This window comes from Canis lupus, chromosome 17 (assembly GCF_011100685.1).
Source record: "Canis lupus familiaris isolate Mischka breed German Shepherd chromosome 17, alternate assembly UU_Cfam_GSD_1.0, whole genome shotgun sequence".
NCBI classification, from domain to species: domain Eukaryota; kingdom Metazoa; phylum Chordata; class Mammalia; order Carnivora; family Canidae; genus Canis; species Canis lupus.
In genome coordinates this window covers 49,938,391-49,954,557 of record NC_049238.1, presented here as the reverse complement: position 1 = coordinate 49,954,557, position 16,167 = coordinate 49,938,391, and the positions used below count along the sequence as shown (strand labels likewise).

Sequence of the window (16,167 nt, the reverse complement as noted above, 5' to 3'; positions counted from 1 at the left end):
GTTTTGGCTGTTCCTGGTCCTGTTGACCAGAAGACTGGCATACCTACAGGCCTTGCAGGTTCCTACTCACTTGGAGAGAAGCGTAATATTTTCCACCCTGAGAATTTGCCAGAGAGTCCTCTAACTGAAGAGGCTCTAAAAGTGTTGGCTGGTCCTGGTCCTGCTGACCAGAAGACTGGCATACCTATAGGCCTTCCAGGTTCCTACTCACTTGGAGAGAAGCATCATATTTTCCACTCTGAGAATTTGCCAGACAGTCATTTAACTGAAGAGGCTGTAAGAGTTTCGGGCTGTTCCTAGTCCTGCTGACCAGAAGACTGGTATACCTACAGTCCTTCCAGGTTCCTACTCACTTGGAGAGAAGTGTAATATTTTCCACCCTGAGAATTTGCCAGACAGTCATCTAACTGAAGAGGCTCTAAAAGTTTTGGCTGTTCCTGGTCTTGCTGACCAGAAGACTGGCATACCTACTGTCCTTCCAGGTTCCTACTCACTTGGAGAGAAGCATCATATTTTCCACACTAAGAATTTGGCAGACAATCCTCTAACAGAAGAGGGCTATAAGAGTTTCTGCTTTTCCTGGTCCTGTTGACCAGAAGACTGACATACCTACAGGCTTTCCAGGTTCTTACTCGCTTGAAGAGAAGAGTAATATTGTCCACCCTGAGATTTTGCTGGACAGTCTTCTGACTGAAGAGGCTGTTAGAGTTTTGGCTGTTCCTGGTCCTGACGACCAGAAGGCTGACGTACCTACAGGCCTTCCAGGTTCCTACTCACTTGGAGAGAAGTGTAATATTGTCCAACCTGAGACTTTGCCAGACAGTCATCTAACAGAAGAGGCTGTAAGAGTTTCAGCTGTTCCTGGTCCTGTTGACCAGAAGACTGGCATACCTACAGGCCTTCCAGGTTCCTACTCACTTGGAGAGAAGCATAGCATTTTCCACCCTGAGATTTTGCCAGATAATCATCTAACTGAAGAGGCTGTTAGAGTTTTGACAGTTCCTGGTCCTCCTGACCAGAAGACTGACAGACCTACAGGCCATCCAGGTTCCTACTCACCTAGAGAGAAGCATAATATTTTCTACCCTCAGACCTTGCCAGAGAGTCCTCGAACAGAAGAGGCTCTAAGAGTTTCAGCTGTTCCTGGTCCTGTTGACCAGAAGACTGGCAGACCTACAGTCCTTCCAGGTTCCTACTCACCTGGAGAGAAGCATCATATTTTGCACCCTGAGACTTTGCCAGACAGTCATCTAACAGAAGAGTCTCTGAAAATTTCAACTGTTCCTGTACCTACTGACCAGAGGACTGAGAAAATAATAGTACCCTCTGCTTCCCTTTCACAAAGAGAGAAGCATGTTATTTTCTCTCAACAACAGTTGTCAGACGGTGATCTAACTGCACAGGTTCTGAAAGCTTCAGTTGCTCCTGGACCAGCTGATCAAAACATTGGACTACCTACATTATCTTCAAGTTCCTACTCACTTGGAGAGAAGCACTGTATCTGTTACCAACAGGCCTTGCTAGATAGTCATTTAATTGAACAGGCTCAGAAAGTTGCAGCTGTTCCTAGACCAGCTGATCAGAAGACTAGGATACCTTTGGCATCATCTACTTCTTACTTACAGGGAGAGAGACCCCATATTTTCTGTCAACAGACATTGCCAGAAAGTGATCTAACTGAACAGGCCTTGAAATATTCTGCTCCTGGATCTGCTGAGCAGAAGACTGGAATACCAACGTTAACCTCTACTTCTTATTCACATAGAGAGAAGTCCAGTATATCCAACCAACAGGAGTTGCCAGATAGTCCTCTAGCTGAACAGGCTCCTAAAGTTCCAGCTGTTCCTGGACCAGCTGAAAAAAAGAGTGGGTCACTATCAGAAGCTTCTAATTTCTCCTCACGTAGAGAGAAGCACAGTATTTTCTACCAACAGGAGTTTCTAGGCAGTTCTCTAATTGAACCGGCTCAGAAAGTTTCACCTGTTCCGGGTCCTACTGACCAAAAGCCTGAGATACCAACAGTAACCTCTACTTACTCCCATGTAGAAAAGCCCTTTATTTTTTACCCACAGGGCTTACCAGACAGTCCTCTTCCTGAGGAAGCTCTAAAAGTTACAGCTGTTTCTGAACCAACTGACCAACAGACTGGCACACCAGTAGTTCCCTCTTCTTCCTACTCACCTGGAGAGAAACCCATTATTTTCTACCCACAGGGCTTGACAGACGTTTATCTCACTAAAGAGGCTCTGAAAGTTTCAGCCATATCTGGATCAGCTGACTGGAAGACTGGAATACCAACAGTATCCTCTACTTCCTACTCAAATAGAGAGAAACCCATTATTTTCTACCCACAGGGCTTGACAGATAGTCAGCTACCTCAGGAGGCTCTGAACGTTTCAGCCATTCCTGGACCAGCTGACCAGAAGACTGGGTTACCATCAGAACCTTCTAGTTCCTACTCACTTAGAGAGAAGCCCATCATTTTCTACCCACAGGACTTGACAAATAGTCAGGTACCTCAGGCGGCTCTGAAAGTTTCAGCCATTCCTGGACCAGCTGACCAAAAAACTGGGTTACCATTAGAAGATTCCAGTTCCTACTCACCTAGAGAGAAGCCCATTATTTTCTACCCACAAGGCTTGACAGACAGTCAGCTACCTCAGGCAGCTCTGAAACTTTCAGCTATTCCTGGACCAGCTGACCAGAAGACTAGGTTACCATCAGAACCTTCTAGTTCCTACTCATTTAGAGAGAAGCCCATTATTTTCTACCCACAGGGCTTGACAGATAGTCAGTTACCTCAGGAGGCTCTGAACGTTTCAGCCATTCCTGAACCAGCTGACCAGAAGACTGAGTTACCATCGGAACCTTCTACTTCCTACTCACCTAGAGAGAAGCCCAGTATTTTCTACCCACAGGACTTGACAGACAGTCAGCTACCTCAGGAGCCTCTGAACATTTCAGCTATTCCTGGACCAGCTGATCAGAAGACTGGGTTACCATCAGAATCTTCTAGTTCCTACTCACCTAGAGAGAAGCCCATTATTTTCTACTCACAGGGCTTGATAGATGGCCAGGTACCTCAGGTGGCTCTGAAAGTTTCAGCTACTCCTGGACTAGCTGACCAGAAGACTGGGTTGCCATCGGAACCTTCTAGTTCCTATTCACCTAGAGAGAAGCCCATTATTTTCTACCCACAGGGCTTGACAGACAGTCAGCTACCTCAGGAGGCTCTGAAAGTTTCAGCTATTCCTGGACCAGGTGATCAGAAAACTGGGTTACCATCAGAACCTTCTAGTTCCTACAAGCCCAGTATTTTCTACCCACAGGACTTGACAGATAGTCAGCTACTTCAGGAGCCTCTGAACATTTCAGCTATTCCTGGACCAGCTGATCAGAAGACTGGGTTACCATCAGAATCTTCTAGTTCCTACTCACCTAGAGAGAAGCCCATTATTTTCTACTCACAGGGCTTGATAGATGGCCAGGTACCTCAGGTGGCTCTGAAAGTTTCAGCTACTCCTGGACTAGCTGACCAGAAGACTGGGTTGCCATCAGAACCTTCTAGTTCCTATTCACCTAGAGAGAAGCCCATTATTTTCTACCCACAGGGCTTGACAGACAGTCATCTACCTCAGAAGGCTCTGAAAGTTTCAGCTATTCTTGGACCAGGTGATCAGAAAACTGGGTTACTATCAGAACCTTCTAGTTCCTACTCACACAGAGAGAAGTCTAATATTTTTTACGCACAGGAGTTCCCAGGCAGTCATCTAACTGAAGAGGCTCTGAAAGTTTCAGCTTTTTCTGGAATAGGTGATCAGAAGACTGGGATACCCACGGTACTTTCAAGTTCCTACTCTCTTGGAGGGAAGCCCATTATTTTCTACCAGCAGGCCTTATCAGATAGACATCTCACTGATGAGGCTCTGAATGTTTCAGCTTCTTCTGGACCAGCTGACCAGGAGACTGGGATACCAACAGTATCTTCTGTTTCTTACTCTCATAGAGAGAGGCCCAGTATTTTGTACCAACAGCCCTTCTCAGACAATCAGTTGGCTATAGCAGCTCTGAAAGTTTCAGCTGTTTCTGGGTCAGATGATCAGAAGACCAGAAAACCAACAATTACTTCTGCTTCTTACTCAGAGAGAGAGAAGCCAATCATTTATCATCAACAGTTGCCAGATCTTACTCAAGAGTCTTTAAATGTTTTCAGGATTCCTGGACTAGGTGACCAGAGGACTGGAATAACAGCAGTAACCTCTACTACTTATTCACATAGAGAGAAGCCTGTCATTTCTTATCAGCAGGAGTTGCCAGCTCCTAACGAAGGTGCTTTAAAAGTTTTAGGGGCTCCTGGGTCAGCTGACCAGCAGTCTGGGATACGATTTGGACCCTCTACTTCCTATTCACATAGAAAGAATCCCATCTTTTCTTACCTGGAGTCTCCAGATATTACTGAAGAAACTCTGAAAATTTCAGCTGTTTCTGGACCAGGTGACCAGAAGACTGGGATACATATAATTCCCTCTAGTTCCTACTCATATAGAGAGAAGGACAGTATTTTTTACCAGGAGGAGCTGCCAGATGTTACTGAAGCAGCTTTAAAAGTTTTTGCTCTTCCTGGACCTGCTGACCAGAAGACTGAGATACCAATAGGACCTTCTAGCTCTTACTCACATGAAGAGAAACTGAAGATTTCACCTGTGATTTTACCAGATGACCAGGAGACTGAATTACTAACAGCTCCCCTTAGTTTCTACTCAAAAAGAGAAAAGCCCAAAATTTCAACTGTGATTGGATCAGATAACCAGAAGACTCCATTACTGACAGTTCTTCATAATTCCTATTCTCAGAAAGTAAAGCCCGGTATTTTCTTACAACATCAGCTGTCTGATAAACATCAAAGTGAGAATATTTTGAAGATTTCAGCTGTCTCTGAACCAATTGATGTGAATTCTGGGATACCAATATCTCTTTCTAGTTCCTATTCCCACAGAGAGAAATCTAATAATTTCTACCCACAGGAATTGCCAGACAAACATCTAGGGAAAGGTGCACTGAAGGTTTCAACAATTCCTCTACCAGCCGACCAGAAAAGTCTGTTACCAACTGCTCCGAGTTCCTTTTCACACAGAGAACAACCAGATATTTTCTGTCAACAGGATTTTCCAGATAGACACCTAACACAGGATGCTCTGATGTTCTCGAGTGGTGTTGGGCAAGCTGATCAGATTACTGGGTTATCCACAGTTACCCCTGGTACTTATTCATATAGTGAGAAGCAGAAGCTAGTTTCAGACCATGTTCAAATGCTAATAGATAATTTAGATTCTTCTAACTCCAGTGTTACCTCAAACAGTATGCCTTTAAATTCTCAGGCTGATGGTAGAGTAATAATAAGTAAGCCAGAATCTTCAAGTTTTGAAGATGTTAGGTCTGAGGAAATTCAAGATAGAAGCAGTGGTTCCAAAACTCTTAAAGAGATTCGGACCCTTTTAATGGAGGCAGAAAATATAGCACTGAAACGATGCAATTTTCCTGCTCCCCTTGTCCCCTTCAGAGATGTTAGTGATATTTCATTTATACAATCTAAGAAGGTGGTTTGCTTCAAAGAACCTCTCACAGCTGATGAGTATAATGGTGATTTGCCTCAGAGACAGCCATTTATAGAGGAAAGCCCAAGCAACAAGTGCATACAGAAGGATATTAGCACACAGACAAATCTAAAATGCCAGAGAGGCATTGAGAATTGGGAGTTTATTAGTTCAACTACAGTTAGAAGTCCTCTACAGGAAGCAGAAAGCAAAGCCAGAGTGACCGTAGACGAAACCTGTCGGCAATATAGAGCTGCCAAATCTGTAATGAGATCTGAACCTGAAGGGTATAGTGGAACCATTGGGAATAAAATTGTTATACCTATGATGACTATCATTAAAAGTGATTCAAGTAGTGATGCCAGTTCCTGCTCATGGGACAGTAATTCACTGGAGTCAGTTTCTGATGTTCTTCTAAACTTCTTCCCATATTCTTCACCCAAGACAAGCCTAACAGATAGTAGAGAAGAGGGTGTGTCAGAGAGTGATGATGGTGGTGGTAGCAGTGTAGATTCACTGGCTGCACATGTCAGAAACCTTCTGAAATGTGAATCCTCATTGAATCATGCTAAACAAATACTCAGAAATGCAGAGGAAGAGGAATGTCGAGTACGAGCACGAGGTAGGAGCTGATATTTTGTTATAAAGGTCAAGCTTATAAACATTATAGTTTAATAATCTGTTTAAAGTTAAGTGGAGTCTAAATTTATTTTCTTGTAGGACTATTAGAATGATTACATTTTCGACCATAATCCAGAATAAGTCCATTTAACCAATAATATAACTAAGTCACAGTATTAATAGTACTAATCTGAGTTTAGGTCTTTAGGTAGATTCTGAAGCCTGAGGGAGAATAAGGAGATAGCTTGGTTTTCCAGATTCCTAAAGTTTCTCGTGTTTCCTTAATCCTCCTATTATAGTATTCTTTTTTTCTTTTTTTAAGATTTTATTTATTCATGAGAGACACACAGAGAGAGGCAGAGACATAGGCAGAGGGAGAAGCAGGCTCTCTGTGAGTAAGTAGCCTGATGCAGGACTCCAGCCTAGAACCCCAGGATCACACCCTGAGCCAAAAGCAGATACTCAACCATTGAGCCACTCAGGTGTCCTAGTGCTCTATTTTGGAGGCAGAAAAAAAAATGAAAATAATTTGCTCTGCTCTAAATCACACTATGTCATAAAACTATATATAGTTTTTAATTTTTAAAAATTTTTTCCCTTTTTTAAAAAATATTTTTTATTATTTATTTATTTATTCATGAGAGACACACAGAGAGAGAGAGGCAGAGGCACAGGCAGATGGAGAAGCAGGCCCCATGCAAGAAGCCCAACACAGGACTCGATTCCGGGTCTCCAGAATCACACCATGGGCCGAAGGCGGCGCTAAACTGCTGAGCCACCCAGGCTGCCCTGTGTCCCGTTTTCTAATAAAATTCTTAGAGCATATTTCATTAGAAAAAACAAGTAATCTTGAGTTAGAGCTTTGAAAGAGGACATTTACTAATCCCACTAATCTCTAATACTAGAATACCATTAAAAAAGAAAAAAAGATTTAGGGTAAAATGGGGAATATATTTTAGAGAGCAACTTATAAACAGTTCAGGCCTACCTGATTTGTTAATAAGTTTTTCCTTGAGATTAACTACCTATGCCATTCCTTTTATTACTTGCATATTCTGATTCCAGAAAATTCCAAGTTTTATTGATTATGGTTAAGTATCAGCTCCCATGGAAGTGACAGCAACTGTAGTAGACACTAATAGGGGAGGAAAAGGGACCATCCTGATTGGAAGGAAGATAAAAATAATTGAAAATCATAGTTAAAGTGGTCTTCTTGGAGAAATATCTGTAAAACCTGCTTTTAAAAATCACATGTTTCAGTGAAGTGATTGCTCTTAAGAACTTATAATAGTTATATAATTGAGAGCACATACTATTTGCTAAGTGTTGTGGTAGGCATTTAGCTGGATATACTGATGGTTTTATGTGCTCTTATAATCACTGAAAATTATTTTTACATTGCATTATCTTAAGTGTTTTATGTTTTCTTTTCAGCCTGGAATCTGAAATTTAATCTGGCTCATGAGTGTGGGTACTCCATTTCAGAATTAAATGAAGATGACAGGAGAAAAGTAGAAGAGATCAAAGCAAAGTTGTTCAGTCATGAGAGAACAACTGACTTGTCCAAGGTATGAAAGAAAGCTAGAAATGAAGAGAAGAAATGTGGAAGAAAAGTCACTGGAGTTTGTATCTCTTACTTGGGCATTGTTGATACCAGCTGAGTCATTGTTAGTCTTTGGATAGAGTGTTAAGAGTCTAATTTCTTAAAAGTTAATGTTTAAGGGCTAGATTCAATAGGTTTTAATAAATTTCAAACTCATCTATTGAAAAGAATTTATCTCCTTAGGAAAATAAGAATAGATTTGCTTTGTATTAGTATTTTCTCTTCATGGTGATAACTTGAGGTGCAGATGAAGTCCAGCCTTTTTCAGATTATCCACTTAAGAGCACAAAGTTTTGATAGCTTGTGTTTATTTTTGTATTTATTTTTAAAAAATTTTATTTATTTATGATAGTCACAGAGAGAGAGAGAGAGAGAGGCAGAGACACAGGCAGAGGGAGAAGCAGGCTCCATGCACCAGGAGCCCGACGTGGGACTCGATCCCGGGTCTCCAGGATCGCGCCCTGGGCCAAAGGCAGGCGTTAAACCGCTGCGCCACCCAGGGATCCCGATAGCTTGTGTTTAAATGATTTTAATAGTACTTACTTTCCTTCATTTGTGACCTATTTCATGGATAGTAAAGAATGTATATGAAACATACATAAAGAATAAGGAAAATAAAAATACTTCCTGCATATTGGCCAACTAGCTTGATAAATGGGATGTTCCCAGGTACCATAGAAGTCCTGTGTGTCCTCTTGCCAGACATATTTTTTTGACTTCTTGTTCTGACATGTATTAATTTTCTCTTGTTGTTCAGTATAGTTTGGAATTCTTTAATAGATGGAATCAACATGGTATATATTCTGAGAATTGCATTTTTTACAGACACTTGGGTTTTTGAGATTTTTCTGTGTAGATGTATGTAGTTTTGGTTTATTCATTTTAGTGTTGAAAATATTCTAGTGTAAGAATATATCATGGTTTGTCCATTCTCTTGTGGATAGGGCATTTGGTCTGTTTTATGAATAGTAATAGGGTACAGTAATACTCTATCTTACAAGGTTTTGGTATGTGTTATATGAGATAGTGCTTAGTGGAATGTGTGATATTTGGTTCTCAATTTTCAGCTATTATCATTCCTCTTAACACTATAAAATTTAATAATGCATAGACTTTATGGCCTAATTCACAGTTTTTCAGAAAAATTTTTGTCAGTGATACAGCATAAATATTGGTTTATCTTTTTTGGAAAAGTTTTTTAAAAGTATGAATTAATTTATGTGTATGTTTGAGACCATCACCACCATCCCATTTCCAGAAATTCTTTCATCTTGCAAGACTGAAACTTTGTACTTATTAAATAATTTCTCTTCCTTCCACCCTTTCCCTAGCCCCTGGCAACCGCCATTCTTTCTGTCTTTGTGATTTTAATTAATTCCTCATATAGGTGGAATCATACAGTATTATGACATTTGATGTAAATGACATGTCATTTAGCATGATGAACTTAAAGGTTCCTCTATGTTGTACCTTATGTCAGAATTTCCTTAAAGTGAATCTCTTAGAGATAAGTGTATAGTTGGATAATGGTTTTTTAGCCATTCTGTCAATCTCTGATGTTTTGTTTGAGTTTGGTCCATTTATATTTAAAGTAATTACTGATAGGTGAGACCCACTTCTGTCATTTTACTATTTGTTTTCTATGTCAGGGAACTGATTTTTATGTTCAGGTACAACTCCAAACCATAAGATTATTTACCTTACTCCCCTTTGGCCCACAGAAGTGCAGAGGACAACAAATTACATTTTGTAGGCTCCTAACAACATTGTAGGCATTTTTTTGTAGGCTCCTCTAACATTGCTTGTTGGCATAAAACTACTCAGATCATTTTGATTCCTCCCAACCTATGATAACAAAATCCACTTTGTGTGTACAGATTGATATGCTTACCAGGATTCTATCTTCTCATTTTCCCTTTTTTGTTCAGTAACTTCTGAATTCAGGAAAAGTTTGAAGTCAGTAATCTATATTATTGTGGTATATGAACCGATATCTCTTATATTTATAAAGAAAACCATAAAACAAACTTTTTTTTAAAAGATTTTATTTATTTATTCATAGAGAGAGAGAGAGAGAGAGAGAGGCAGAGACAGGCAGAGGGAGAAGCAGGCTCCATGCAGGGAGCCCGATGTGGGACTCAATCCCGGGTTTCCAGGATCACACCCTGGGCTGTAGGCGGCGCCAAACCACTGCAACACTGGGGCTGCCCCCATAAAACAAACTTAAGAGTAAAAATAAAACAATCTAAACTAAGAAAGTAGTAAGAAAGAAATTATAAACTCAAATGTATCAATTAATATACTAGAAAACAGGAAAATAATAGAATTGAACATTAACACTTGGAGTTGAATCTTGGAAAAATTCCAAGTCAATAGGCAGTCTCTAGATTACAAGAAAATAATTCAGTGTTCTAAATGAAAACAAGTATGCTAAGCATACCATTGAGAAATTTTGAAATCATAAGAGTATATAACGTATACCTCTTTTTTATTAGGTGTAAAATTTTCATGAATTGGCTGATTTTCTAGGAAAATGTCAATAAATCTTAAATAGATTAGATATCAAGATAGAATATCCTTGTCTCTCACAGATTTATCTTCCGAGAAAAGTAGCTGACCTGTTACGTGATTTTATAGAGTATTTCCTAGGTATAATATTGGTAGTGTGGTTATATGACAGGTGAGTGTCCCTGTTCTTAGGAGATGGCAGTGGTGAACTATTTATAATTGAAGTGTCATATACCAATGTTTGTAGAGAGACATAAAACTGATAGGGAGAACGTTCAATTGTTGAATCATGGCAGAAGGAATTCCAGTGTTTATTTTAACATTGTACCAACTTTTTAAAAAGAGACTATTTTTTAGAGTTTTTTAAAATTCACAGCAAAATTGAGAGGAAGATACAGAGATTTCCCATAGACCTCCTCCCCCAAAACATGCACTTCCATTACCATTATCAACATCCCCCACCAGAGTAGTACATCTGTTAAAATTGATGAACCTGCATTGACATATCATAATAACCCAAAGTCCATAGTTTACATTAGGGATCACCCCAGGAGTTATATATTTTATGGATTTGGACAAATAATGTAATCACATGTATCCATTGCTGTATCATATAGAATATTTTCACCACCCTAATGTTCCTCTGTACTCTGATCTGTTCAGTTCTGCCACCTTCTCATTTCCACTGGAACCACTGATCTTTCTGCTGTCTCTACACATGTTGTGTAGTTGGACTAAAACAGTATTTAGCCTTTTCACATTGGCTTCTCTGGATTGTTAATATGTGTTTAAGTTTTATCCATGGATTTCCGTGACTTGGTAGCTCATTTCTTTTTAACACTGAATAATATTCCATTGTCTTGATGTGCCACACAGTTTATTTCACCTACTAAGGAACATCTTGGTTGCTTCCAAGTTTTGGCAATTATGAATAAAGCTATTTCCTTACGCAATTTTTTTTTGTGTGGAAATCAGACTTTTCAGTTTTTTTTGGTTATCAGGGAGAGCAAATGTTAGATTATATGGTAAGAGTATGTTTAATTTTTTAAGAAACCATCAAGCTGTTTATAACTTTGTGTGTGAGTTCTACTTCAATTAAAAAAAAAAATCACAGACACACACATTTACATAGGGAGAAAAAAAAAGAAACCACCAAAATTGTCTCAGAAAGTGGCTGTACCATTTTTTTATTTCTCCCAACAGTGAATAAGAGTTCTCGTTGCTCCACATCTTTGTCAGCATTTGGTATTGTCAGTATTCTGGATTTTGGCCATTGTCATAGGTGTGGAGTAGAGTCTTGTTTTATTAATTATTTTTTATTTATAGATTTTATTCATTTGAGAAAGAGAATGCATGAGCAGGGGGAGGGATAAAAGGAAAGGGAGAGGGACAAAGAGACTCTTGCTGAGTAGGACACACAACTGACTGAGCCACCCGGGTGCCCAGAAGTTTTGTTTTAATTTGCATTTCCCTGATGACATTTGATGTAAAACATCCTTTCATTTGCTTATTTTCCAACTGTGTGTTTTCTTTGGTGAATTGTCTTAATATCTTTGGCCCATTTTTAAATTGGGTTGATTTCTTATTTATTCTTTAGAATTCTTTGTATATTTTAGATAATAGTCCTTTATCAGATGTGTCTTTTGCAAATATTCTCTTCCAGTCTGTGGCTTGTCTTTTCATTCTTGACATGGTTTTTCATAGGACAAAAGTTTTAATTACAGTGAATTCAGTTTATTAATTATTCTTTCAAGGATTGTACCTTTGATGTTGTATCTAAAAAGTCATCACTGTATCCGTGGTCATCAAGGTTTTCTTCTTTGTTATGTTCTAGGTTTTGTGTTTTACCTTTAGGTCTATGCTCCAGTTTGAGTTAATTTTTGTGAGAAGTTTTTAATTGGTGTCTAGATTCATTTTTTTTGCATGTGGATACTCGGTTCCAACACCATTTGTAGAAAGGACTGTCTTTGCCTTTGTCCTCTTGTCAAAGATCAGTTGACTGTATTTATATGATCTGTTTCTGGGCTTTGTTCTGTTCTTTGATATATTTGTCTATTCTTTGACCAGTACGACACTGTCTTAATTACTGTAGCTTTATTTTCAGTCTTGATGTTGGATAGTGTCAGTCCTCTAACTTTGTCCTTCTTCTTTAGTATAGCCTTGGGTATTTTGAATCTCTTGTTTTTCCAGATAAACTTTAGAAATAGTATATCAATATCTATAAAATAACTTGCTGGGATTATGATGAATCTATAGATCAAGTTAAGGGGAACAATGTCAGCTTGGTAGGTCTTGACAATATTGAGTCTTTTTATCCATAAACATGGAATATCTCTCCATGTATTTAATTCTTTGACTTCTTTCATCAGGATTTTACAGTTTTCTTCATAGAGAGCTTATAGATATTTTGCTAGGTTTATATGTAAGCATTTCATTTTTTGGGCTGCTAATGTAAATGGTATTGTATTTTTTATTTCAATCTCCACTTGTTCATTGTTGGTATATAGGAAAACAATTGACTTTTGTATATTAACCTGTAACCTGCCATTTGCAATCATTGATTATTAGTTCCAGGACTTTGTTGATTCTTACAGATTTTCTACATGGATGATCATGTCATCAAGAAATAAAGACAGTTTTATTTCTTCCTTCCCAATCTGTATACCTTTTATTTCCTTTACGTGTTTTATGGCATTAACTAGGAATTCCATTTTGATGTTGAAAGTGTTGAGATGGGATATCATTAACTTGTTCTGGTCTTTGTGGGAAGCTTCTAGTTTCTTACCATGAAGTATGAAGTTAGCTGAAGGTTTTCTGCCAATATTCTTTATTACGTTGAGGAAGTTTCCTTCTATTCCTAGTTTACTGATGAATAGGTGTTGGATTTTGTCATATTCTTTTTCTGCATCTATTGATATAATGGTCATTTTTCTTTTTTTTAGCTTGTTGATGTGATCATGTTTTTTTATTTTTATTTTTTTTTATTTTTTATTTTTTTAAATTTTATTTATTTATTTGAGACACACAGAGAGAGATAGAGAGAGGCAGAGACACAGGGAGAGGGAGAAGCAGGCTCCATGCAGGGAGCCCGACGTGGGACTCGATCTGGGTCTCCAGGATCACACCCTGGGCTGCATGTGGCGCTAAACCACTGCGCTACCGGGGCTGCCCGATCATGTTTTTTTAAAGAAAGATTTTATTTATTTAATCATTAGAGACACAGAGAGAGAGAGACAGAGACATAGGCGGAGGGAGGAGCAGACTCCTGGCAGGGAGCCTGTTGTGGGACTTGATGCTGGGTCTCCAGGAACAAGCCCTGAGCCAAAGGCAGATGCTTAATCACTGAGCCACCCAGGCATCCTTGCTGTGATCATATTAATTGATTTTTGAATGACAAATCCACTTGGTCATGATATATAATTGTTTTTATACTTTGTTGTATTTGATATGATAATATTTTATTGAGGATTTTTGCATCTATATTCATGAGAGATGCTGGTCTGGGTTTTTTTTTTTTTTTTTTTTTCTTGTAATATCTTTGTCTGGTTGTGGTATTAGGGTAATGCTGGCCTCAGAATGAATTAGGAAGTGTTTCTTCTGCTTCTGTCTCTGAAAGAGATTATAAGGAGTTAGTGTAATTTTTTCTTGAAATGTTTGGTAGAATTCACCACTGAACCCAGCTGGGCCTAGGATTTTCTCTTTTGAAAGAGTACTATCCAGTTTCTTTAATAAATATATGTCTATTCAGAATGTCTTTTTCTTTTTGTGTGTTTTGGCACATTGTATCTTTCAAGAAATTGGTCCATTCCATCTAGGTTATCAGATTTGTGGGAATATAGTTGTTCATAGTATTTCTTTATTATCCGTTTAATGTCCATAGGATTTGTAGTGATGTCACCTGTTTCCTTTTTGATACTAGTAATTCGTATCTTCTCTTTTTTTCTTTCTAGGAAGAGGCTTGATGATTTTTATTGGTCTTTTTTTGTTCATTTTTCAGTTGATTTTTCTGTTTACAATTTAATTGATTTCTGTGTTAAATCTTACTCTTTTTCAGTTTGTTTTGGACTTAACTTGCTATTCTTTTTCTAGTTACCTAATATAGAAACTTGGGTTACTGATTTTAGATATTTCTTCTTTTCTAATATATACATTTAATGCTAAAAATTTTATTTTATGCCATGTTTTCCCTGCATTCCACAAGTTTTTGCAAGTTGTGTTTTCATGGGATGCCTGGGTGGCTCAGTGGTTGAATGGCTGCCTTCAGCTCAGGGCGTGATCCCGGGTCCTGGTATCGAGTCCTGCATTGGGCTGCCCGCAAGGAACCTGTTTCTCCCTCTGCCTATGTCTCTGCCTCTCTCTCTATGTCTCTTATGAATAAGTAAATAAAATCTTAAAAAAAAATTATGTTTTCATTTTAGGTTAATATGTTTTAAAACTTTTCTTGAGATTTATTCTTTGATTCATGCTTTATTTAGAAGTATGTTGTTTAATCTCCACATATTTAGGGATTTCCCTGTTACCGTTCTTGCTTTGATTTCTGATTTAATTCCATTGTGGTCTAAGAGCAGACATTATGTGATTTTTATTCTTTTAAATTTGTTAAGGTATGTTTGATGATTAAGAAATGTGACCTGTCTTGGTGAGTGTTCCATGTGAGCCTAAGAATTGAGTATTTTGTTGTTTTTGGTTGAAGTAGCCTATAGACATCTATTATATCCAGTTGATTTATGGTGTTGTTAAACTGTGTCCTTACTAATTTACTGCCTGATGTATCTGTTTATTTCTGATAGAGGATATTGACATCTCCACCTATAATAATGGATCAATCTATTTCTCCTTTTAGTTATGTCAGTTTTTGCCTCATGTAGTTTAATACTGTTATTAGGCATATATTCATTATGAATTGTTATGTCTTATCATGTCCTTCTTTATCCCTGATAACTTTCTTTGCTTTGAAGTCTGTTCTGTTTGAAATTAATACAGTATTCCTACTTTGATTAATTTTATAATGGTATATTTTTCTCCATCCATTTACATTTAATCTGTGTCTTTACATTTATTTTTTTTTTTTTTTTTTTTTTTTTTTTTTTTTTTTTTTAGATTTAGATCTTTTATTATTATTATTTTTTTTTATTTATGATAGTCACAGAGAGAGAGAGAGAGAGAGGCAGAGACACAGGCAGAGGGAGAAGCAGGCTCCATGCACCGGCAGCCCGACGTGGGATTCGATCCCGGGTCTCCAGGATTGTGCCCTGGGCCAAAGGCAGGCGCCAAACCGCTGCGCCACCCAGGGATCCCTGTGTCTTTACATTTAAAGTGGCTTTCTTGGGGTGCCTGGGTGGCTAAGTCAGCTAGGTGTCTGACTCTTAATATCAGTTCAGATCATGATATCAGAGTTGTGAGATTGAGCCTCATGTGGGTGTGGAGCCTGTTTAAGATCCTCTCTCCCTGTCTCCCTTCTGACCCTCTCCCCATCTTTCCTTTCCTTTCTCAAAAATTTAAATAAAGTGTCTTACTTGTAGACAATATCTAGCTAGATCTTGCTTTTTGATTCACTCTCACAGTCTTGACAGTCTTTGTCTTTTAATTAGTGTGTTTAGATCATTGATTTTCAAAGTGATTATTGATATATTTGGGAGTAATATCTACTATATTCACTACTGTTTTTTATTTGTTGCTCTTGTTCTTTATTCCAGTTTTTGTCACCGAGTCTTTTTCTGCCTTTTGTGGATTATTTACTGTTTTCTTTTTTGAGTTTTTTTTATTTACACATTTGTTAGAGACAGAGCACAAACAGGGGGAGAAGTAGAGGGAGAGGGAGAAGCAGACTCCCTGCTGAGC

General features: G+C 38.3%; 1 protein-coding gene across 1 annotated transcript in view; it reads left to right on the top strand.

Moving 5' to 3' along the window:
• Positions 1-16,167, top strand: part of ALMS1 (ALMS1 centrosome and basal body associated protein) — a 215,567-nt gene that overhangs the window by 67,160 nt on the left and 132,240 nt on the right. Inside the window, exons 11-12 of the mRNA XM_038561747.1 lie at positions 1,048-6,216; positions 7,650-7,783. Coding sequence (XP_038417675.1) covers positions 1,048-6,216; positions 7,650-7,783 — 5,303 coding nt within the window. The remainder of the gene's footprint in view (positions 1-1,047; positions 6,217-7,649; positions 7,784-16,167) is intronic.